This window comes from Siphateles boraxobius, unplaced genomic scaffold, assembly GCF_051911475.1.
Source record: "Siphateles boraxobius isolate OS27281-9 unplaced genomic scaffold, OSU_SipBor_1 49, whole genome shotgun sequence".
NCBI lineage: Eukaryota > Metazoa > Chordata > Actinopteri > Cypriniformes > Leuciscidae > Siphateles > Siphateles boraxobius.
In genome coordinates this window covers 3819479-3844100 of record NW_027509130.1, presented here as the reverse complement: position 1 = coordinate 3844100, position 24622 = coordinate 3819479, and the positions used below count along the sequence as shown (strand labels likewise).

Here is a 24622-nt window from a genome sequence, read left to right as displayed (position 1 = left end):
GTGGCATGATGGTCTATTCTCTTCCGAGTGCTCCTGTGGAATTTTATTTTGAACAGGAAATGGATATCTGCTGAAATGGTGTTTATTCCAGATGTGTTTTGATTAAATGACAGTCATTGCTTATAGTCTATAATTCCCCTCTTCAATTGCATGCCATTCCTCCTAAACACCAGAACAGGACCCCTCCCTGAAAGCCAAACACAATAAAGTTGCATGGTATCTCAAGAAATTAATTGATGAATTTCAAGAATTGCCTGTTTTCTTGTAGTATCATTAGACATTAATACATTAACAAAAACTTGACACAAATATTTCAAAACCTGCCTGAATGTTAATTTGGTTCTGTGAGAGTGTGTCATGGAACTTTCTTTCTTTCTTTTCCTTTTCCATCTCCATCTCTCTCTCATCTCCTCTGCACTTTCTTTCTCTTTTTTTTAACCACCTGTCATTAAAAAAAAAAAGTCATTTTACATCAAAAATATCTGGAGGTGTATTTAACAAAGTACAATTAAGAGTGACAACATTTGTTATTCTCTCCAAATTCCCACAAATCCATTATTTTAATTTAAGGTTTAAAAATGAGCAAGTTTAGGTTATTACCACTTTATGTGGATGTATGTATCATTTACCCTAAAAAACTGGCTTCATTTTATCTTTATTTCATTTATATTATTTTACATACATATACATATGTATATATATGTATATATATGTATATATGTATATATATGTATGTGTGTGTGTTTTTTTAAATATATTATATAATAACATAAATTTTTTATTTATTATATTTATATATGATTAATGTACATTTTGAAGTCCTATTCAGGTAGTCTATAAATGTATTTCAGGTACATATGCAGTGAAAAATTCAGTTCTGCTACATTGTCTCTTACATTTTTTTTATTTTAAACCCAGTTACTCTTCCAAACAATCAAAAGCACTCCAATTCTTGGATTGGTTAAGAAATGACACCTCATTTATTTGATTACATACCTGAATTGCCAGAATGAAGTCCAAAACATATTTTGTTTGTTTTTATTTAAATATATGGTAGCGTATGCTTATAGTCGAACAAGAAACCTTTCATACTCCATTTGAGTATACTCCATTTGATAGCTTGCACGTGCACAGGCGGTCGACACATGCGCTCTAGAAAGTTTCATCCTTGTTCAATGTCTGGCTATTTTTCTCCAGAACAATTACCAGTAAACATGTCTCTGTATTCTTTTAAACTAAAGTTGTGTCTATCTAATAACCCCCTTACACAAGTTCTTGTCAATGCGGGCATCTGTTGTTGTTGCAGTGTCCGGTATTTTGATGTTGTTTTTCTGTCTTTTTAGTTTCGTTTTCTACTGTAAAACAACGACCTGGGCCAGTGTTGACACCTGGTTGAACAACTGATTAAAGCAAAACAAATGTAATGCACATCTGCGACCTTCACGTATGTGTAAAAAACCTAAGTATACTTTGGGCTTAAAATTCAAGATTTCTTTACACAGTTAAAAATATTTTCAGTCAGAATGAACTACTCTCTTGAATCTTGCTGGTGACACTTTTTGAGCTGCACAATCTAACATTGTTGACTGAATATTCAAAGTTAAATAAAAGCTTGATCCACAGCATCTCTGGCTTGAGAGCACTTTGCGCATGGACCCTTTTTTGATTTTACAAACAGAACCCATTAAAAATTCTTTTCTTTGGTAACCAACAGAATGCCACAGTATTGAATGTCTTGAACACAGAATGTTCCTTATGTGATGGTTTGCTAGTTTTGAAAAATATGTTAAGGTGTTTACAGGAAAGATGTGCGGGAAAACTCGATTCCAGATTTTATTAAGTTTTGTCTAACTTGTTGTTTGGTTTGTGTGTTTTCTTTTCTTGTCTGCCTGTTCCACTTTCTGTCTGCTTTTCCTCTGTTCAGTCACACCCTTCTTCATAACAAATGCTTCTGTCAGTAAACGCATATTGCAAGTGCTCTTGACTGTCCACAGGGAAACCCTGGAACAACATACAGACTGGTGAAGTTTCACTTAGCCCACAGGAGAATAATAACCATCCAAGACTAATCCAAGAAATGAATGACAATAACTACCTTGCTCCTCTGCCGGACCAACAGAGGCAGCTACAGAAGCCACAGCCTCGTATCGATGTCCCGCATGTTGATGCTCCTCCGAGGTTCCCACTGACTGCATTGGTGCCGAACATGCAGCTGCGACGGTTAGAGCAGCACCAGTTGCAGTTGAGACACATTCGACGGCGCCAGGAGCAGGAACGGCTGCAACGCCTGTATCTAGAGGAGGAAAGGCAGAGGCAGGAACAGCAAAGGGCACTGGAAAGGCAACGTCGAGAGCTGCTTCAGTTGCAGCTGCAACAGCAGCAGCAGGAACACCGGCTACGCCGACAGCTCCTGCAGCGCCAGCTTGAGATGGAGCAGCAACAGAGAGTCAAACAGCAGCCGCAGGTGAAAGGGCAACCGTCGCGTCTCCTGTCGCCCTCATCTGGACTCTGCACCATCTACGAGGCCATGGAGACCAGCGACGAGGAAGAGGATGCGGAGAACAGATCTGAGGGAAACCAAGGTTCCCCCAACCAGGCTGGCCATTCAATCCCGACGGACCTACCGCTGAGAGTGGCCAACGGAAACCTTCGCCGACCGCCGCCACAAGAGCTGGACTGGAACACAAAACTGGACATGGTCCAGCAGCTGATTAACCAGACTCTGCTTCTGGCCGGGGAGGACGGCTGTCCTCCACTCCTGTACCTGCCTGGGCAGGGAGGGGGAATCCTCAGCCCTCTGGAGAGCAGCCTGTGGCCACACATCATGTCCCACTTCGACTGCTCCACCGTGACAGTGGCTTCAGTCAGTAGTTACTCCCCCAGCAGCCAAGCCAGTTCCCCGCAAGGCGACTGGACTGTGGTGGAACTGGAGACGTATCATTAAAATCAGCCAAGCATGTGCACTAATAATACAATATCAATCCCATATCCTAAACTATTATAGAAAGCCACGTTTCCACTGCAATTACTCGGAACAATTTGTCTCAGAACCTATTTATCCCCCAGACCTGTTGCTGTCTGCATTTCCATTGTGGTCCAAAGTACCGATAAGATTAGGCAAATTAGTCCGGTGACGTAAAACTGCGCACAACTTTCCAGTTCCCACTGGATTTCATCCTCCACATATAAGCTTAATAAAGCCTTAACCTTGTTGTTCGTCCATCGTTCATATTTTTAAAACTCGAATAGCAAACAATCTTACTGCACGCACCGCAAATTACTTTTACGAGGTTTAAATAAAATTCTGCGTGTAGTCAACCAATCAAAATGCTGCATGAACTCAACCAATCAGCAAGTTCAGCGTCCAAGTCCCACCCCCGAAAGTTTCTGAACTTTTAAAAAGTACTACCTCGCAAGTAGGGACTTTCTAAGGGGGAAATTTTTTACCCCAGACTTCATTTAGACCCTGGTTCCTACAGTCGAAACACACTCAGTAACACCCCCAAAGTCCCTGGTGCCTGGGGGACGTTCCTGCGGTGGAAACGTGGCTTAATATCTGCACTTGCATTATACCGGGGTGCTCAATCCTGTCTATGAAGAGCTTCCTCCCAGTTCAGTTTCAATCCTGCTCCAACACACCTGTCTGTAATTAAAAGGTTTTCCTGAAGATCTTAATTAGCTGGTTCAGTTGTGTTTGATTAGGATTGGAGCTGAACTTTGCAGGGAGGTAGACCTCCAGGAACAGGATTTGGTACCTGCATTACACAGATTTATGCTATTTGACCCTTATCCTCAAACTATAATTTTTGTTTTTTTTGTTTTTAATTAATGTGGTCTAATCCATTCTCTGAATGCTATCATTTTGAGTCTTAGGGTTGCAAGTACTTTCCTGAAGATTGTTTTGTAGCATAAACCTATAATTTCTCTTCCTCAAACATCATATTTAAAATCTACACATATTTATGGATTAATGCTGTTTTATTACTTTTCTGTAGTATTTCGACAACATGAAAACAACATTGACTGTGTTTACTTTTTTCTTGATTAGTCATAATGTGAAAGCTTGTGAAAGATAAATCGTCTTAATCTTTTATCAAAATGTAAAAGCCTGCTCTGAATTGACTTACCTTTTTTTCCAACGTCACTTAGGCCATGTGGGTTATTAGTTAATGTTAAACAACAACCAAATAGCTAAGCAGGCATTGTTTTAGGCCAGTGTTTCCCAACCCTGTGCCTGGAGGCAAAACAACTTAGACATTTTTGGTTGTCTCCCTTATCTGAGCCATCCATTGCAGGTTTGATGAGTTGATTCAAGTGTGTTTGAATAGGAAGAGTTTGAAAATGTGTAGTGTTGGTGTGCCTCAAAGAACAGGGTTGGGAAACACAGTTGCAGGTAATCCAGGCTTTCTTAAATCTTGCCAATAGTTAATGCAGTAATTTATCAGTTGGTTAATGTAATAAAGGGTTCAACAATCATTTGAAAATTATTTCAGGGCCCCCTGAAAAAATATTAATGTGGGCCCCCACCACCCTACACCAATATCACATACTGTACAATAGATGAGCATGGAGGCACACATATAACAGAAGATGGTGATGTTGTTATAAAACCTTTATTTTAAAAGTTAAATGTTTATATAAAAATGAAAACTAATAAAAACGAACAAAAAGCAAGAAATTATTAAATAATAATAAAACCAATTTTAAAAAGTAACAGCAAAATAATGTGTTTTCACCATCAGTCTGTTATAATTCATAAATCAAAAAGTAAACCTTTAGAAATTGACAAGAATGCAGTCAAATTTAAAAAATAAAATAATTTATTGCCTTATTTTTTAATAAAGATAATATGGAACTGGTAATATTATTAAATAAATGTAATACATTTATTCATTCAAGTGCAGTGTGTTGTATTTGTGTTTTCTTGATGTAATAAATACATCATCAGCCAGCAGGTCAGGTGCATAATGCAATGTGTCGTGACTCGTGTCAATTTATTTTTTAACTCTATTTACAATAGTGTAAAAAGACAGGAATTGTCGATTGTGGTGCGCACGATAGTGAAAATTTACAGTACCCGGCAGGCTGTAGACGGTAGTTTTCTCATTCCCAGCTAAATAACAGTACAACCTATCTTTAAGAGCGTCTTGACTCTTGATCGACTGGGAAACAACAACTCTCCTGGCCTCCCTCTCCTTCTTTTCATGGCGTTTCTGGAACCCTGATTTATGTTTTCTTTTCCCTGGCATATTTCAGTCAGTCAGTCTCCTGCTCTTCCACCGAGTTCATCGTTAACTTCAGGCAGTGCCGCCTCAACTCTGATTGGTTCTCTTCACGAGCTGGGGTGGGACTTACCATTTTATTGGGTCTATCTGATGTTTGTCACTGACTGAATAATTAATAAATACTTTAGATCGGACTAAACCCTTTTTAGGGAGGTAAGAGAAGCAGATATTTGGAAAAAAAATATTTAACCAAATTGCATGTTTTTGTGGTTTTCATTTAAATCTCAGGCATACAACTAATGTAAATATTATAATTCTTCATACAACAGGGGCTTATATAGTATAACTGCTGGATTTTGTGGGGCCCCCCAAATAATTGTCAGCCCACCTTTCACCCCACTAGCGACGGCCCTGATGGCAGTATATTACTTTTGTTTTAATTCCTGCATTATTATGCATATTCAATTAGGGATAGAAATTGCAGCTCAAAAGAGAAATAGAGCCAAGGGTTTTAAACCTTATGATGGTTCATAAGGATCCTATGGGGAAATCGACTGCAAATTCACATTCAACAGCTTTTTAGTCCTGGATTATTTATTTATGTAATTTATGGCATATTTAGACTTTGTAACTGTTTGTCTCGGGTTAAATGGCAAATACAGATGATCAGTGTAATAGTGATTTTTGATATTGGTTGTAAGTAATGTGTTGCTGTTTTCTAAGGACTGTTGACCTCATGTTGCTGTAGACAGAGCTGCTTTGTTTGCTCTTCTCCTCTGGACAGGGAGATTTCAGTTGTGGGGAAACTCTTTTCTCCCAACATTCCTGAACCATTACCTCATTTCCTGGGTCCCTCTCGCTTCAATGGGTTTCCTGGGTTACTGATGATGTCATGGCAACTAGAAAAAAGGAGGTGTCTAAAAGACACATGAGGGAGAAGTGGAGGGTAGGGTGTGTGTGTGTGTGTGTGTGTGTGTGTGGGTGGGGGTGGGGGGGGGGGGGGTCTTGGACTCCGCACTCCGGACACAAAGGTTTAGTGAATTAACAGTTTGCGGTCAGTGCTGATGTTCAGATTTTCTTGGGATGCTGTGGATGATGTATTTTTACATAGAGTTATATGTACAGTGTATAAAGGGTTTGTGTTGGCAAGAGTTGTGAGTTAGTACTTTTCTGTCATATTTTCTAGTGCTTTAGTTCTTTCATTTCTCTGTCTTTGTTTATTGTGTTTATTGTCTTTACTCTTTACCTTTTAGAAGCAGCTGAATCATTTGTGGATAGACTAGACATGTTTTAGACAGACTATTGAGTTGCAATAGTGCCATCTATTGATGATGCATCATAACAGCAACTGATGTGGTGTTAAGACAAACTAACTTTTTCAACAGTTATATCATATATTATATATTTAGAAATAAATTAAAGATCAATCTGTCATCCCTTTATAGCACATGTAGCAGCCTTGTTAAATGTACTTTCTGAGGTTATCATTTCTGAGGTAAGTTAATAATCACTGTTTTTTTTAAAAGATATATTGTAATTAATCACTGTAGATATTTCTGCCATGTTGTATGGGTGTGTTTAAACTGTTCTTTGTAGTTTTTTATTTTATTATTCAAATAACAATTGTAATGATACATATGTATCAGATACCAGCGCATATTTAAGACTCATTTCCTTTTTATCTCCTTTTCTAAGATGCTGCATAGAATAGGGCTGGTCCGAATACCATTTTTTGGGCTAAAATGTAAGACCCCCCCCCCCCCCCCCCCCCCCCCCCCCCCCGTCCCCTCCCCCGTCCCGTCCCCCGTCAGCAAAACCGAAAAGTCTTCTTGCAAGTTGGGATGTCTGATGTCTGTCTGTCCGTTTGCATTTTGATTATTTCGATTATTTGATTATTAACACACACACACACACACACACAGGTCTGTTAACTTAAGCAATATTTTTAATTAGGTTGTATAATATTTTTCTCACTAACAAATTACTGACAAAGTATAGGGTAGATTTAAATAAAGAAGCGGCGCGCCTCACGCGAGAATGGACACTGCACTAGTGATATAAAACACACACTGGTCTTTTAACTTAATATTTTTAATAAGGTAGTCTTATAATATTTTTCTCACTGACAAAGTAGGGTAGATTTAAATAAATAAAAACGAAATTTAAATAAATAAAAGCGAAATTTAAATATAGAAAAACTAAATTTCTCCTATATTTCGCAGTTGATTAATTTAGATTGATAATACATTTTGTTTCTATTATTCTATTTTCCACAATGTCAAAAGCAACGCAGCTTAATTAAACGCGTTGCGTTCATATTCTGTGCTCATCTGCTTTTCAGTAGGGGGGATAAATACAAATAAATTTCAGATAGCTGTTCGAGGTCTCTTACCCCCGTCATTGTCCACAAAACTTCAGTGCCGACACGTTTCTCATAACACGCGCGGGTGAAGCTCGTCAAAGTCCTTTTAGGCAAGTCATGCCACGATCGGCCGCCATCTTGGCAACGCCTCCGGGCAGCTATTCGGACTAACAAGACCAGGTTCCTATCTAAATGAATGGGCAGAGAGTCAGAACTGCACATTCACTGGTCACCGGGACATAAAAACTGCATGTATAGAAACAGCAGTAAAATATGATAAAAATCGCTGAAAAAGTTTGATGACTTTGCCCCAAAATAATGGCGTCACCAAAGTGTGGACTCTGAGGAAGTCCACACGTCCGGAGTGTGCCATATGGGACAGGGCCTGAGTTGCAAGTGCACAAGTTAGTTTTGCATCTAAAATATATCGTGAAAAGAGTAGCAAATGTCAAGGCGAGAAATTTGAAATTGCAGTGACAGATTTGAGAAGTTGCACGTGCATAATTGAGGTTGTACTGCGAATGTAAGAATAAGTGCAACTATGTATACTACAATTTTGTGTCTGTCATTGTATTTTTGTGAATGGCATTTTACACATTTATGACTACTTCTGCAGCTTTAAATTCAGAATACAGGTTTGTGACTATTGTCTGCGAGTACAAATTTCAACATCCAACTTCAGATTTTTATTTTACAGGTTCTCACATTGGAGCTGTGAGTGTACATTTTAGCGTACAAGAATGAATATTTATTGAACAAGTTCTCAAATTCACACGTGCTCTCGAGTTTTTCTACTCTTACCTTCATGAGAAGGATATCCCTCTAATGTCCAATATTTGTTCCATAATTATTTCACTCCTTCACCTCTGTTTGTTACTGTCCATCCTACCATCTGTGTCCTGATTGCAAGTGAGTACAGTTTAGACATTCATCAATTCTACTACACATCTCAAAAGTAGCTATGAAACCACTCGTGATCATTATGTGATCATAGTAGGCCTATAGGCTCAGTGTTTTTTCTCCTACCTTCCCTTCTCTTTATCATCAAGTCCGCAATGTGTGTCATGGGCCATGTCCGACGTTCCTGTGAAGGATACTACGTCAGTTTAAACAGGCTAAATACTTGCGATTAACAATTAAGACTACGTATTTTTAACATTCATAAGTAGTTTATGCTAGTTTTAGCCTGTAGGTTGAGCTTGCGATATTTCGCTAAATTAGCCACTAATTTAATTTATTCACTACCTTTCTCGAGCGTCTTGACTTCGCTGGTCAATGTGATAGCCACACTGAATAACCCAAAATTAACTTCACTTTGGAAAAAAAACGTATTTCTGTTGGAAAAAAGATTGATTTTCACACAACTGTTGCAGTAGGTCAGGCGTCTCTTCAGCGTGTGTTTACAAGCCCGCACTGTAAAAAATTGTGCTGTAAAATAACGGTAATCTACTGGCAGCTGTGGTTGCCAGCAATGTACTGTTAATTTACAGCCCTCTACCGTTAATATACAGCTCTCCTTTTTTACAGTATGTTACCGTAAAAATACTATGGAAGGTAACTCATATCATTTGGGAAACCGAATGCTTCAAACAGTTCGAGTTTAAAAACTAGTATTTATACTGATAGTACTGTGAAGTTACTTCATTTGAGTCCACTGAAAACTAATATATCTTAATATTAAACTGCAAACACCTAATGTGTAATAATAAATTAATTAAAAACATGACTTTAACTCAAATCTTTGCAGTTCGCATTTAGTGAACATTAGCATACATGTATGTGCTAAAGTACTTAGCAACTTAAATTATCACTGGATCAGCAATACACAGTTACTGCTTTTAATTAAAGCAACCGGCAGCATAACATCAGTGTTTCTCTGCTCATCTTTGACTTAAGCACAGGCTCTACTCTCCAGCACAATGGTGACACACACAACTAATTCATTAAACTAACAGATCTCTCCTATATCATCTTGTGCAAAACACATAAAACACTTCAGTTTAATATTTACTCTCCTTATCAGTTATTGACTTTGCATAACTTTTTTCTATAAACGTTTACTAATATTTCAGTGAAATTAACTTCTTTTGTTTAGTAAATCTGACTGTTAGGTTTTACAGTATATTACTGTTTTTCCTTGATTTTACGGTAATCAACTGGCAGCTGTGGTTACCAGTAAATTGCTGTTTTTCTACAGTTTTATGCCGTAAATAAATTTACAGTTGATTACCGTTAAATTACGCTTCATTCTGTTTTTTTTTATTTGACAGTTTTAACCCTTTCAACCCCACTTAATTTTAAAATGAACACTTGTGAGTCCACACTACAGAGTGTTAGAGTAACACTGAAGCAGTGTTGAAGTTAATGATATAATTCAGTGATAAATTAACTGATGATTGAGCATTAGTGATGAAAACCTGATGTTAACAAGCAGAATCACTGAAGGACAGGGGAACAACAAGAATATAAAAAAGTGAAATACAAGAACTACAACTGACTTCAGCCACAGAAGGCATTACATCTCTGAAGATCTCAGCAGAGGAGGATTAAACAACTCTAAAAAATAACTTTACTAGCTTCACTTATTACTAACCAGAATGACTTTATTTAATGTTCATATACATCTACAGCAATTCCTATTGAGAATTAACAGAGGTTTAGATGTTGTTTTCTTTCATTTGATGTTACCATTATGGAGATCAGTGTTGGCTTTAGTTGGGCTCTTGACCCTTGAATTTAACATTAGTTTTTCTTTGGTTGCTGTAAATGTGTTATTAAGACACATTTGTTGTAGCAGAAACCAAGCCAATAAAAATTATATCAGGTGTTGCTGGTTATGTTTTGAATATTTCATCATCACATGGTGATGTTTGGATCATCGATCTGGTCCAGAGTCTACTTATAAATTTTTTTATAATACAGCTTAATTTTATATTACTGCACAGTGAAACTACAGCAAAAGATCAAGCACCCTGCACAATCAGTTATGAAGGATTTTTAAACTCATCATTCACTAAAAAAAAATTAACTGCGGCTTCAGTTAGACACACACAAACATCAAGAATCAGCCAATGACTCTCAACAATGGTGACAATCAACAAAAAAGATAACATCCAATCTGAACATCACAAAACACACTACTTAAAGTCAACACAAAACCAACAGCAAAAATAAAAGCAAAAAATAAACATTAAAGAAAATAACCAGACAATTCAGCTGCATAATTTATTAATGCCGCAATGCATGCTGGGAGTCATGCATAATTTTTTTGTAATATGCTGGTACCCAACATGCATTACAGCATGCCACTTTTTTAATTGTCACCATTGTTGAGATTCATACGCCGATTCTTGATGTCTGTGTGTGTCTGTCTGATAATAAACAAAAAAAATGTTCTGAGAATTCATTTTTTAAAATCCTTCATATTTTCTGGTTCTTAAAACTCAGATAGATCTTGATATGTAAAATCACAGTGATACTATAATCATATATACAAAACATCACCCAAATAAATACTTTAGACAATAAAAAGTTGTGCATCAGAGCACTAGATGATGATTGTGACCATTAAAAAATAGTCACGGTCATCTAATACTGTTTTCTTTCAGCTTTTTTGCAATAGCAAATGTAAGACACAGCTGACACAGCTATCAGAGCCAAATAGAAACTAATGTTCAAGTCAAGGGTCAAGAGCCCAACTAAAGCAAACACTGCACACCATCATGGTAACATCAAATGAAAATAAAATGACATTAAACCTCTGTCACCTTTTAATAAGACCTTCTGTAGACGTCTGACAGAAATAAAGTAAATCTGGTCAGTAATAAGTGAAGCTGGTAATGCTGTTTGTGGAGTTGTTTAATCCTCCTCTGCTAAGATCTTCAGAGATTTAATGTCTTTTTTCTTCAGTTGATTTGATCTTTTTTGCTGTTCTTGTTCCTCTTTCCTTCAGTGATTCTGCTTGTTAACAGCAGGTGTTCATCAGTGTCTGAATTAACTTCGAAATTGAACTTAATTAACTATGTAATTATTCGCTCAGTCAAGTGGACTATATTAGTGAAATAATGGGGAATAGTGAATGAGGGTATAGGGTGTGATTTGGAACACAGCCTCTGAGTGTCGACTTTTAGCGCTGTTAATTCACTGTATATTCCTGCAGGCTACTTTCTTGAAAACGACATATATCAGCCAGAATGCTTTTTTTCAACGGTATATTGCTGTTTTAATGAAAAACAGCATGTTACTGTCAAAATGTGGCCGTTTTTTTACAGCAATTTTTTACAGTGCGCGCGCATAAATCCCCTTGACAAAAACCAATCACTGCGCCTTACTCTAATAACCTGATGTATTTTATTTATTTATTTATTTATGTACGGATAGATTATCCTATTTTACATTTTAAACCGTTGTATCAACATGCTTCTGAATAAATTTGTATTATCTCTTACAATGATAAAATATACGAGTTTGTAGAGAGAATCTGTTTATCCGTCAGTTTTATCTTGACCAAATTATCAATCTTGTTTGGATTGTGGTAGGCTATAACGCACGTGAATATAATAAAATACACAGACACCGTCACTTATATTTTGAAGATGTATCTGAAATAATTACGTCACCTTAGTACGTGCGTATTTTAAAGGGCGTTTTAAAAATCTTACGAGACGTTGTCAATGTGACCCACAAGGGGGCGGATTTTCCTATTTTACTGTAAGTAAACCCTTATAATTCAGTAGCCTATGACAGATCGAAGCGCTTACGTTTAACATGCCATATCTAATCCTGGATGAATTTGGTGAACGCGTTTAGGCTACTTCTGGTTTACAGGGAGTTGCATCTAAAACCATTGCAAAGGCAGAATTGGTACGAATAAGCCTTATGACTGACCATAACGTCTATTCAAGCCAAATAGTAGCCTAAAGACGCATTTCAACCAGACTAAGTGTGTAATGTTGTGATATATTGAGTTTGAAGCTCAACAGGTGTTGTAAGACAATTAATGTGAAAACGAAAGCGCTCTCTTCTATGGCGGACACACACGTCCATCACATGACCGCGCTCTGGTCTGGCACCAGAGCGCGCACTACCGGAGCGCGAGATCACCGGGTGACGGTTTCTGCGCGTGCTTTAGTCTCAACAGAATGACAGCGGCAGGACGGATAGCCGTGCGCTCGGGGTAACTCTCTATTGAATCCGACCTGGAGTCTGCGGAGTCCTTAGATGCACTTTAGGGTCTAATTTTGGACTTAGCCTATCCGGTGTAACGGGGATGAATCCCAGACGCACGGAAAACAACTTCCCTTTATATGCTGCACATTTCTGAATGCGATCCAATCTAAACTGAGCGACCAATAAAACTTGTTCATCTGCCTCGTAAAGGGAGTTGACGCGGGTTTTCGCAGAAATAATAAGTGGATGTGATTATGACCGAACGCGGCAGTGCAACAAGACGCGGTTCATCTGGGTTATCTATTTATCATATAGCCTAGTTGCCGGTATGATGATGTGACTCGTTAGTGAAACTGAAGCTCCTCAGGTGAGAAGCATCGGCATCTCCTCACCCTGACACCTGAGATGGCCATCAACATCAGCGGCTCCATGCGTGTAAGTTTAGACCATCTGTCGCTCCTGTGAACGAGCTGCACTGCTCTAATGCACTTCACATAATCTATTTTTTATTTGTGTGTGTGTGTGGCCGAGTGTGTGCTGTTTTAAAAGCTAATTGAATACGAATGTAAAATTACACCCAGATAGAAGGAACATGCTTTCTCTTAAAACCTTAATACAGTCAATCGAGAACAGGCTAGTTGTTACTTTTTACTTAATTTAAATATTTTTCAGGATTGTTTTTTTTTTGTGCAAGTCTTGCAAACGGTCTATCTATCAAAGCTTGCTTATATATATTATATAATATGCACGTATACACACACACACACACACACACACACACACACACACACACACACACACACACACACACACACACACATATATATATATAAATGAATTAGACAAGTTGTCATATATATATATATATATATATATATATATATGTGACAACATGCCCTAAACAAAAAATGCCTTCATTATATAGCCTACAGTTCAATCTTAAAAATTGTGGTAGAAAACATACATTTGTGTAACTATACTGTTCTAAATGTGCTTATACTTTTATATTTTCAATTTAGTGTAAGTTTTAGTAATTTCATTATGTGCTTTTGTATTTTAAAAAAAATTGTTTCTATTTCTTTTTAAAAAGTTCTATTTAGCTTTCATTTATTTTTTACTTTTCTTTTAGTACCTCAGCTCAAACTTATTTCAGTTACTTACCAATGCAACATTTCAAAATTGTGTTAAAGTTTAAAATCTAACGTTTAACTTTGGCTTTATTTCAGTTGATTTTTAGTAGTTTTAGTTAACAAAAACACTACTTTTGACTGAGTTTTACCCTAGTCTCCTGTATGACAGAAAATATGTATACAATTTAAGTGAGGATTTACATTTACGTTTATAGTGACTTTTTAGTGCATAATAAAACATTATTGTGATATTTTAACAACATATATGATTGCATTAATTAACCCTTATTTTTCCTATGCTGGACTATGGAGTGTAAATACGCACAAACACGAGTAGATGAACGTCAGGCTATCAGGGTTTATCTGTTTGTTTTGGGTTTGTTCATGTTTAGTTTCCTTGGTTTTCCTCAGTTTATGGTGTTTCATTGTTTGATTGATTGGCACAACTGATATTCATTGTGTTGATTGGTTTGCTCTGTGTATTTAACTTTGTTTCCCTCAGTTTATTGTCTATCTTCATTAGATATTATTGTGCTGTTTCATTGTTCATGTATTCCTAGTATCTAGTTATTTTGAAAGTTTTGCTTTATTAAAGAATTGCCGCACCGACATGTTCCCTAGTTACCTGCAACCAGTGCTAACCCAAGTGAACTCTTTGCCCTTATTCAACCTCTTGAGGATTTACTACAGTGTTGCAATTATATAATGAGTTCTGTGTAAAATTATTTCTTTATTTAGGATTTGGACTGGAGTATAATCCTGTTGCTGGTGTAATTTAGGATAAATTACCTAGATTTGCTCTTTTTGTAATCTTTGTTCTAGATTAGGAGGCTTCAGCTGGTTTGTCATTGAAGTGAAGGTGGTCAGCGGCTGTTTCAGTCCTGTGTTAGTTTTGTGTACATGAATCCTTTAAATATAATGATGGTCTTGTCAGCTAATCTATCAAGAGTAGCTCTTTGCAGGAATAATTCAACTGGTTATCTGTCAGGTGGTCATCAGTTTTGCAGGAAGCTTTAGATTTAGTGTGTTTAATGTGGAATATTAATTATTCAGCATGAATTACAAACCCCAATTATGAAGCATTAGATTGGGAAAAATCTCATCTGCCAACTAATTATTTCTTTTAAAAAAAATCCCCCATCTTTATTATATTTGAGGTCATCTATGCTAGTGCACACACACTAAATCGTGACAAAATAAGATAATAGATGCACACATTTACAGCCTTTCTCTTCTAAATATCCCCAGCACAACTATGGCACAGAAAAACGATATCGTTTGAATCACTTCCAGAACGATGTTTTCAGCTGATTATTGATTAAAAACATTGGCAGCCAATCAGAATCCACCAGTCTTTTAAGAGTTTGAGCATTTAAAACAGCAGATGACAAAACTGCAGCGTAAGCAGAACAGTAATAAACAGAACATTATCGTCCGTTGGTCTGGACATTGTTAACTTTGTTGTTAATGGTGTGAACAAGCCTTTACTGCTTTATAGAACAAAAAATCAGAGAGGCTCTCTGTCGCATCGGTGTTTCAGCTTCATCCAGGGAAGAATTAAAAATTAAACAGCTTTTCGTACAGAACTTGCTGTCCTCTGGATGAGAAACTGCCTCAGCTGTTCTCCGTCAGTAGAGTACGTCTACCAGTAAGATCTCAGACTCGTTTTTAATGTTTCAACACAAACCTTAAACTAAACTCACAGGCAAAATTAGGCCAAGAACATACTCTATGCAAGGCGATCACACATTTGGAGTAGGATTTTATTGGAAAAAAAGCTAGGATTTTCACTCAGTAAATGCTTCAATGCTATGTAGAAAGACTCAAAAATGTAGAGAAATCAAAAAATGTTAACAAAAATGCTATATGCTATTGGGGACAGTATATAGGTATTTTTAAGTTTAACTTTCTGATTTCATTAGATGCAAATACCTCCCTATAAATAGATACTGTGGGATATTGGCTATTGTGACACTGATGTGAATCAAAACTGGTTTGTGTTTAAACTGAGCACATTGCACTTTTTTGGCCTCTGAATAAAAGCGATATGTGCACGATTCTCCTTTTGTTGGAACATTTTTTGAGCTTATGCACCAAAGTATTTTCCATTTACAAACTTCTTCAGTACTACAAAAAACATTTCTATAGTGCATCTATACTAGCTTGTTGGTTTGCATTGTAGCATTCTGTTATGCTTTTGTATAGGATGGATGAACAGCTATACAAATTTTGCCCGATAATCGACAATGTTTTATATTTGAAAACCGATTCCCAATATATTGGCCGATAAATCTAAATCCAAATTTTTATATTATTTTTGAAAGCCCAATTACAAAAACAAAAGTCTCACCATTAACAGCCATGTCCCAAGGACACAATTATAATTATGTTTTCATTATAATTTTATTTCGCCTGTATGACAGACTTGCGCTGCACATGTTGAACTGAACTGTATTTTCCTTTGTTGAAGTGTTTCTAATCATTTCAGGCAAGTCAACATCATCAGTGTCTGGTAATGGAAACAATCCATTATTTATTGGCTTTAGTATTGGCCAAATTTTCTGATCGTACCGATAACAATAACATTAACAATGTAATATATCGTCCGATGCCGATATTGTGGCTGATATTTCGTGCATCCCTACTTACGTATACTTGCGCGGTATGTTTCTTCCAATGAGATTCGTCTGTAGCTGTTTGTGTTACTATTTTGCTCGCTGGAGAAAGATCCGTCCCATGATCCTTTTAGCCTGGCCGTGTCCCTCTTCACCCCATGCTTTTGCAGCCCATTAGATGCATTAAAGCTCATCGCAAAAAATCAATAACCTGCTGCGGGTCGGTTGCTAAAACAATTGTCCAAATGTTTTTCTTCTGTGAGGAGAGCAGAAAGCAGCCCTAATGCCCTCGAGTGACCCAGCTGGTAATGCAAGCGCTCCAGTTATGAGCTTTCTGTCCACCGTGGCTGTAGAGAAACGCCTTCAGACGGCTTAAGGGGCCCTTATGGTGAAATTCACCAGCATCTATTTACATTAAAAGAGAACATGAGCAATCAAAACATAACATGAGACGGAGATGTTTTGATAACACTAGAAGACATTTTGACCACCTCATTTGATAGATTTGTGCATGAAAGCTTGATGCAAATTTCCTCGTCTGTAACCTCACCCTTGTCTAGTGTTTATTATAGAAGATTTACAGTCTCCTGCTTTTCTTAATGCAAAGCACCACAGGTTATTAGGGTAAACATGTTTTAGCTAATATATATATAATCATACCCAAGTTGACAATTGATTCATGAAATTGTATGTTTAAATATGCAAATAATGCATCATCTTGTTAAATTCGCACTAATTTGCTTATATTTCCTGAACAAAAATCTGGACATTGGATTTTGGATATCTCTGTTTATCACTCCATAAATCAGAAAAGACTGGCATCTGACAGAAAACGCCATGTTTTTAGGAAGACAATTTCATATAAAGAAGTGTGAATGATATATGAAGAAACCCCTCAGTAAAAATCTTCAGAATATAGACAGGAATAAAACTGTAAAGTTTGGTGTGTATGTGTGTTTCTGAAGTGGAGAAAGAACTCAAGATATGTGTCATAATTGAAATCTACAGATGCTAATATATAAAGCGCAATATAATAAACATTTATCATCCACGTGTATTGCGGATATTTTCTTTCCACTAGTCTGATAGAAGACACATGTTATGGAAGCAAAATAGACCAACATCTTCTTTATATTTGTCTTGCCTTAAAAGCGAGTTCACAAATAAAAATTGTCATTTTTTTGTTCACCCTCATCTCGTTCCAAACCTGTGAGAGAAAAGTGGATGTTGTCTGGCATCTGAAGCTCCTAAAATGACACAAAGAAAAAAATCACAGTATTATAACAGTAGTCAGTATGACTCGTGTTCACAAGACTGTTGTCAGGTGTAATGCAAGTTTGAATATGAAGAAAATATTTTATTGTAAGAAGGTTTGGTGCAACATAAAGGTGAGTAATGACAGAACTGTAATTATGGGGTGAACTATGCATCAATAGTGACTATAAATCAGCCAAAAAGTAAAAGCATAATTTAAAGCAAATACTCATCATGAACTGGGTCAGAGATGATGTAAATGTAATCAGCTTTTCTTTTAATAGAGTTCAGTGAATTATTATCCCTTCCTGTTCAGCAGTAAATCCTCCTAAAGTCCAGAAACATACAGACAGTTTTTCAGTGAGTGATCAGTCATTAGGGGTGAACGTGAAACTATTAGAATCTTTATAATGGCAGGATAGGCCCTGTACACACAGGAAGTGATGTCAGGTGCTGCACCCTCTCAGTTTGTTTGATGGCTTCAGGATGAACCTATTTTTGACTGGCTTTGTTTCCATCAACATTTTTGGTTAAAGTTTATTTTAAGGTGACACAGCTACATTGTACTTCCTCAAATAAGTACTGAGTAATTTTAATTAACTACATGTATTTACATGCAGTACTTACATGCAGTTTACTATGGCTAGGGTTTGGTTTAGGGTTAGTTACTAGTAATTATGCATAATTTACTGTTATTACTATAGTAAGTAAATGTAGTAACGTGTAACTACGTCACCTTAAAGTTATACCACATTAGTTTGTGCAAATTTTAGGAAATCCAAAAAAAATTGGGATGGAAAGGACAAGATGTGCATTAAATGTTTTTAAAATGCACCCAATTGAGGTGGATAATATTTATATTCATTAAGACAACTTCTGCATAAAATATGATGCAAACTGCACCTTTTTATTACTGATTCTTTACACGTTTCCCTGGAAGTGAAGATTTTTTCCAATAAAATAAACAAAAGTTTTGCAATTTAGCTACTCTCTGCCCTCCTGTTTATCCACAGATTCAATTCAGATTGTTTAAAGCACGCATTGTTCAACTGATAGAGTTAACAGTGCCATGGGAGGATGCGGTAGATGAGGCATATGAGAGGAAGAAACTGCGGTATGCTCATCTGGCCACTGAAGCAGAACAGCGAGGATGGAGAGTCCAGGTTTATCCAGTGGAAGTGGGTTGTCGTGGTTTTGTGGCACACTCTACAACCCGGTTCCTCAGAGACGTCGGATTCAGTGGCCAAGAGTTGCGTCGTACAGTAAAGAACTTATCTGATGCAGCAGAAAGGAGCAGCAACTGGCTGTGGTTGAGACGGAAAGATTCTAGCTGGCTGTGTACAGGCCGCCATGCTACGGTTTCGTAGAATTCTTGAAAACTTGAAGAGTCTGTAGGTTTATTTGTATAGTTTGCATAGTAATTACAGTTATTAAGTTCCTGTGTATTTTGCGTGAATGAGGATTGGTGTTTGGACAGATATATTGTGTTTTGCAGTAGTATGCCATACGGAACCGTTGCCACTGACCGCTTTAACATCCGCAGTGGGGCTCGACAGCTTTAGTCAAACGGGTTGGCGCGTATGGTCGGGTTGTGGAGAGATTGTGGTTAGGTCACATGTGAACTACGAGGAAGGAGCAACCTCAGCAGTGGGAAGGATGTAGAGGTCAGTAAGCTGGGCTGAGTTGAGTGGGGGACGGAGGGGGGTGACTCTGGGACGCCAGAGTCACTGTCGAGCCCTCTTGAGGTGTCGTGGTCTAGTCGACGAAACACTGAGGACGGAAGGTGCCCACTTGAAGACCCTAGAGATGTTCCCTACTCCGCTCAATCCAGACGGTTGTCATGAGGGGGCCGCACTGTGGTTGCAGCCGTTGTGTGTGCTGACGCGCAATACACTGCAGCTATTAACACCAGACAGAAGATTCACGTCACCAGATGGAAAGAAGCGTAAATGGATGGAGAAGCATAGGTTACTGTAAAGCTACGTCTTAGTTGGTGATTATCTTGGCGAAAGCCGAGTACAAATCAGCATGAAGTTTTAACATCTACTCTCGTGTAATGGAAATCTAATTTTAATATATTTTTGAGGTGTTGTGTTTCTGTGTTCCCTGTTTAAATTATTTTTATACATGATCTTCCTTTTTTCCACATTGCTGTCCTTGATTTTTCTTTTAACTCATATTCAGTCTTGCACATTCTAGTAATGTTATAATTTTTGCTTGCTTACATTGATTTTGACCTTGGGTAAAATTATTCTAAACCACTGTTGCACCAACTTATTTGAGTACTGCAAGATTGTTTTGAGGTACTCCTTTTTTCTTATTATTTTTTCTGTTTGTTTTATTGTAAAGGGTTTGACATGCTATACTTCATCTAAAATTATTCTAAACTTTTCTGTTTTGGCAAATGATTTGAGTACTGCAAGAACCTTTTTGAGGAACTTCTAGTAAAACATTTTCTAGATTAAATTTAACAGTGTGATCTGCTATACTCCATTTAATATTGTTTTAAACTACCTTTTTCTTTATAACTCTTGTATAATCCATACACACGCAGGTTTTACAACCTTGTAAGCTGAGCGAGTCACTAATAACTAATCTGCAGGACTATTTAAGTCTATGTACATTTGAAAAATGCAAGATGTCTGTTAGATGGGTGATGGGTGAAAATTATTCATTCTGAAGTGACTCTCACATGTCTGAATAATACATCTGTGTGTGGCAGAGTTTCATCTGAGATGTCAGTGTGATTTCACAGACAGTCGTGATTGTGTCTGATAGCTTCCTGAACACTGATGGTCCGTGTCAGAGATAAGATGAGATAGTTCAGGACTCTTATAATTCTAGAGCTGATTCGAGATGTGTGGATGCTTAAACGTAAAATCTAAATTGACATTATTAAAAATTGTATTAAAAGACTTTTTGTTATTGATTCATAAGAGTTTTAATCTTTTTAATCTCATCCAAGTCCTGTCATCCTTTGTTTTCAGTTTTGTTCTGAAATATGTCACATTATGCATGGACCTAAAATCAGTTTGAGTTTCATTTCGACATTAAAATACTTAAAGTCCCCCTGTAGTCAATCATTTTATCCCTTAAAACTCATCTTTGATCACCAAAATTACATATTTAAACGTTTTTTTTCTTTGAAGAAAAATGTTTCATGCCTGAACATAGCTTGAATGTAAATCTGCACCTTTGCCTCATTTAGTATACGCGGTTCTATGAATATGCAAATGAGCCCCGCCTCCACTCACTCACAGCAGCTCAGAGATCCACTCGTTGACGATCACAGGTTGATCTGATTGGTTTCAACGTAGTTTGTGATGTCATAAACACCAGCGATTTCAAACCGTGTTTTTGGTTCACTGCAGTTTTAGACAAACACACACTGCGTTTCTAAGGTCTTGTATGAACTGAATGATGGTGTGTTTTCTCACAAACATCATCTCTGTCTCCTGGAGTCTGTGTAAACCGAGCTGAATGACTGTTAAAGATTGGCAAACACACAACGACCGGTGTAAGAAGTGCTTAAGAAGTGCATTAATCAGAGTTGAGGGTGATTTGGTTTGTTTTCTGAGATCCGTTCACAAGACTTTTGTCTTACTCAGGATGAATCCTTCTGCTAATAAATTTTTTATTAGTGCTTGTTCTTTCTGCCAAAGCACTTAGAGAAATGGATCAGTCCACTCAATGCTCATTAATGACTTCTTCTCTCTCTCTCTCTCTCTCTCTCTCTCTCTCTCTCTCTCTCTCTCTCTCACGTCCGTCAGCGTCTGTGCGTGCCTTTCATTGATCGGTTGTGGAGATGTTTAAAGCACTCAGGTGTAGTTTTCACTCGGTGTCAGTGAAATACGCTCTCACAAAACAATACATGATATACAGTAATAAACAGTAAAATAAACACAGATATTGGATGTATGTGTGTCTCTTTATTTGATCACAAATACTGTAAAAACAGTAATATTGTAAAATATTTTTACAAATTAAAAATCTGTTCAGTAATATTGTGACCCAGACGTGACCAAAACCTGACACAATCTCCAAAATGGGAAGTCCTCATTTGAAAATCTGCTATAAAAAATAAAGTAATGGAAGGTTGTTTAAAAATGTAAAATGCAGAAAGTTTTGTGTGATGGGTATGGTAATATACAAGTTTAGACCTTGTGGGGACATTTTTGGGCCCATGAGCAAAGCCCCCATGAGTTTTGTGTGATGGATAGGTTTAGTTAGAGGATAGAATAAACAGTTTGTACAGTATAAAATGGTAACCAGTATATGTGTGTATTCTCAAACTCAATCTGCTGAACTAAAGACCCACTTTAGTTCTTCTGCAAGTTTTTATGCAACCAAAATAAAAAAAAGTCTCACAGACATGATTGAACTCTTGCTAACATACAGTAAGGCCATTACGGCAAAGATAAGCCAAAGCACACGCTCAGTGTTTCCAGTGCTCTAGTTTACGTTCACACACACACATGTTTGCTTTTGTGATTTGTGAGGACATTCCATAGGCGTAATGGTTTTTATACTGGACAAACTGTATATTCTATCCCCTTACACTGCCCCTATCCCTAAACCTACCCATCACAGGAGACATTCTGCATTTTTACATTTTTAATAAAACACTGCTTAGTATGTTTTTAAAGCCATTTGAAATATGAGGACTCTTTAAATGTCCTCATAAATCATGTTCAAGTTGTAATACCAGTGTAATACCCATGTCATTATACACATTTGTGTCCTCACAAATCACAAAAACAAACACACACACACACGCACACACACGCTAGCTGATGTAACTGAGGATAATCATCATGTTTATCAGGCCGCCTGTCAGAATCATTTATAATCCGATTTCAATCTCCATTAAAATCTGATGGTCATTTATTTATATATTTCTGTGAGTTCCCTGCTGTGTGTGAAGATGACCCTCATATAGAATATTTTTTTAGCCGCAGTAACAGTTGCCTTAGACCCCATAATATTCAGGGGTATGGGTGATAAAAATAGGGATGCACCGATATGAAAATTTTGGCCGATACCGATAATTCCGATAATTCCTTATGCCTGAAAGTCGATAACCGATATATTAACCAATACATTTAAATCCAAATTTTTATGTAATTTTTGAGAGTCTGATAACAAAAACAAGTCTCACCATTAACATCCATGTCACAAGCACACTATTTTAATGCTCTTCTCATTATTACTTTATGTAGCTGATATGACAGACTTGCGCTGCACATGTTGCACTTTACAGTATTTTCCCTTTTTTAAGTGATTCCGATCATATTTCAAGCAATTCAAACCCATCATGCTGAACAGTGCGGATCTGAAGAGTCTCAGCTGAAGGAAAAAATACATTATTTATCGGCTTTAATATATGGTCCAAATTTTCTTATCAGGCCAATAATGATAACATTAAAAATGAACATATATCGGCCGATACCGATATGGTGGCCCATTTGAGGGTACGGGCAGGAATATAAATTTAAAGATCATAGAGATCTGAAGGAGTTAGATTACTATGCGCCTAATAATACAAATACCTACTAATAATAAATAAAATAGAAGTAAAGTAAAAACTTGAAGAGTGTTGAAGAACAGGAGAAATGTGCTCTATGGGAGGGGTTCTGGAAATAATTTGTGCAGCTGAATTCTGGACCAGCTGCAGTTTATGTTTAGAAGGAAGACCAAAGAGAAGAGAAATGCTATAATCTATATGCGACGTAACTAGGGCATTTACAAGGATAGCAGTGCTGTGCTGTTCGTTGTCAGAGAAGGATGAAGGTATGTCCGTAAAGATATGTTTATGTGTTTCTATGTTTCGCAAAAAAAAAAAAATCAGTACGAATAATATTATAAACGCGAGCTTCAAAAGATAGGGTGCTATCAAGGACACTCAGACTTTTAACCTGCGTGGATGGAAATACTATGGACTGGTCAATAGTCACAAATAAGCTATTAGTTATTGCAAGAGTAGATTTTGTACCAACCAGGAGAATCTCAGTTTAAGGAAATTAGATGAAAACCAGTTTTTAATTTAAGCTAAACAGCTCAACAGAGAAAGTGGAGGGAAAACAGAAGTAGGCATGGAATACTGGTAAAGCTGGGCTGTTGTATGCATAGCAGTGGAAATGAATACCGTACTTCCTAAAATATGTCCATGGGGGCAGTGAATAAATAACAAACAAAAGAGGGCCCAACACTGAGCCTTGGGGAACACCAGTGGTAACTTGCAATGGCTTAGCTCTGAAGTTAGATCTGATCTGCTGTTGCACGAACTGAGCGTGACCAGAAAAATACTATCTAAACCAATACAGACAGGTTCCCATAACTCCAAGGGAGGCCAGCCTCTCTAGGAGGATGCTATTCACATTTAATAGAACAAGATTTTAAATACATATTTAGAATTATAATAGAGGTTTTAAAGGTTTTTAAAAAATTGTTTTTAAAAAAAATCAGTCGCTAGGGCGTTCTAGGTGGTTGCAATGGCATTGCTAGGGTGTTCTGTGTGGTTGCTTGGGCGTGGTTATGTAGTTCCTATGGAATGTTCAGAAAATTGCTACAGTGTTGGTGTTACAGATGGTAAGCATTGCTGTTAGGTTGCTAGATAGTTGATAGGTGTTATGGATGGTTGGAAGCCAGGGTGTGCTAGGTAGTTGCTAAAATGCTCAGGGTGGTTTCTAAGGAATTGCTTTATAGTTGCTAGGTAGTTGATAAGGTATTCTTGTGGTTGCTGGGTGTTATAGATTATTGCTATGGATTTGCTTGGGTGTCCCAAGTCTTTCATTCAGATATTGAAGCTCAATTTTGAGGAAGCTGTAGTAATAATTTTCTGTTGTTAACCTAATTTTTTACAGTTGC

General features: G+C 37.1%; 1 protein-coding gene and 1 long non-coding RNA gene across 5 annotated transcripts in view; one reads left to right on the top strand and one right to left on the bottom strand.

The window, feature by feature from the left end:
- Positions 1–66: 66 nt before the first annotated feature.
- Positions 67–8994, bottom strand: LOC143710927 (uncharacterized). Its single transcript, XR_013194695.1, has 4 exons — positions 8833–8994; positions 8614–8671; positions 321–442; positions 67–183 (listed from the first exon to the last, which is right to left on the bottom strand). It is a non-coding gene; the product is annotated as an uncharacterized LOC143710927 (long non-coding RNA).
- Positions 8995–12657: 3663 nt separating this feature from the next.
- pkn1b (protein kinase N1b) overlaps positions 12658–24622 on the top strand; it is a 48669-nt gene continuing 36704 nt past the window's right edge. For 2 of the 4 annotated variants that reach the window (XR_013194685.1, XM_077202121.1), the window contains exon 1: positions 12658–13191. Coding sequence is in view for 2 of the 4 variants with exons in the window: in XM_077202121.1 (XP_077058236.1) it covers positions 13162–13191 (30 nt within the window). In the remaining 2 variants the exon portion in view is untranslated. The remainder of the gene's footprint in view (positions 13192–24622) is intronic. The other 2 variants (XM_077202122.1, XR_013194686.1) reach the window with 2 other exon arrangements.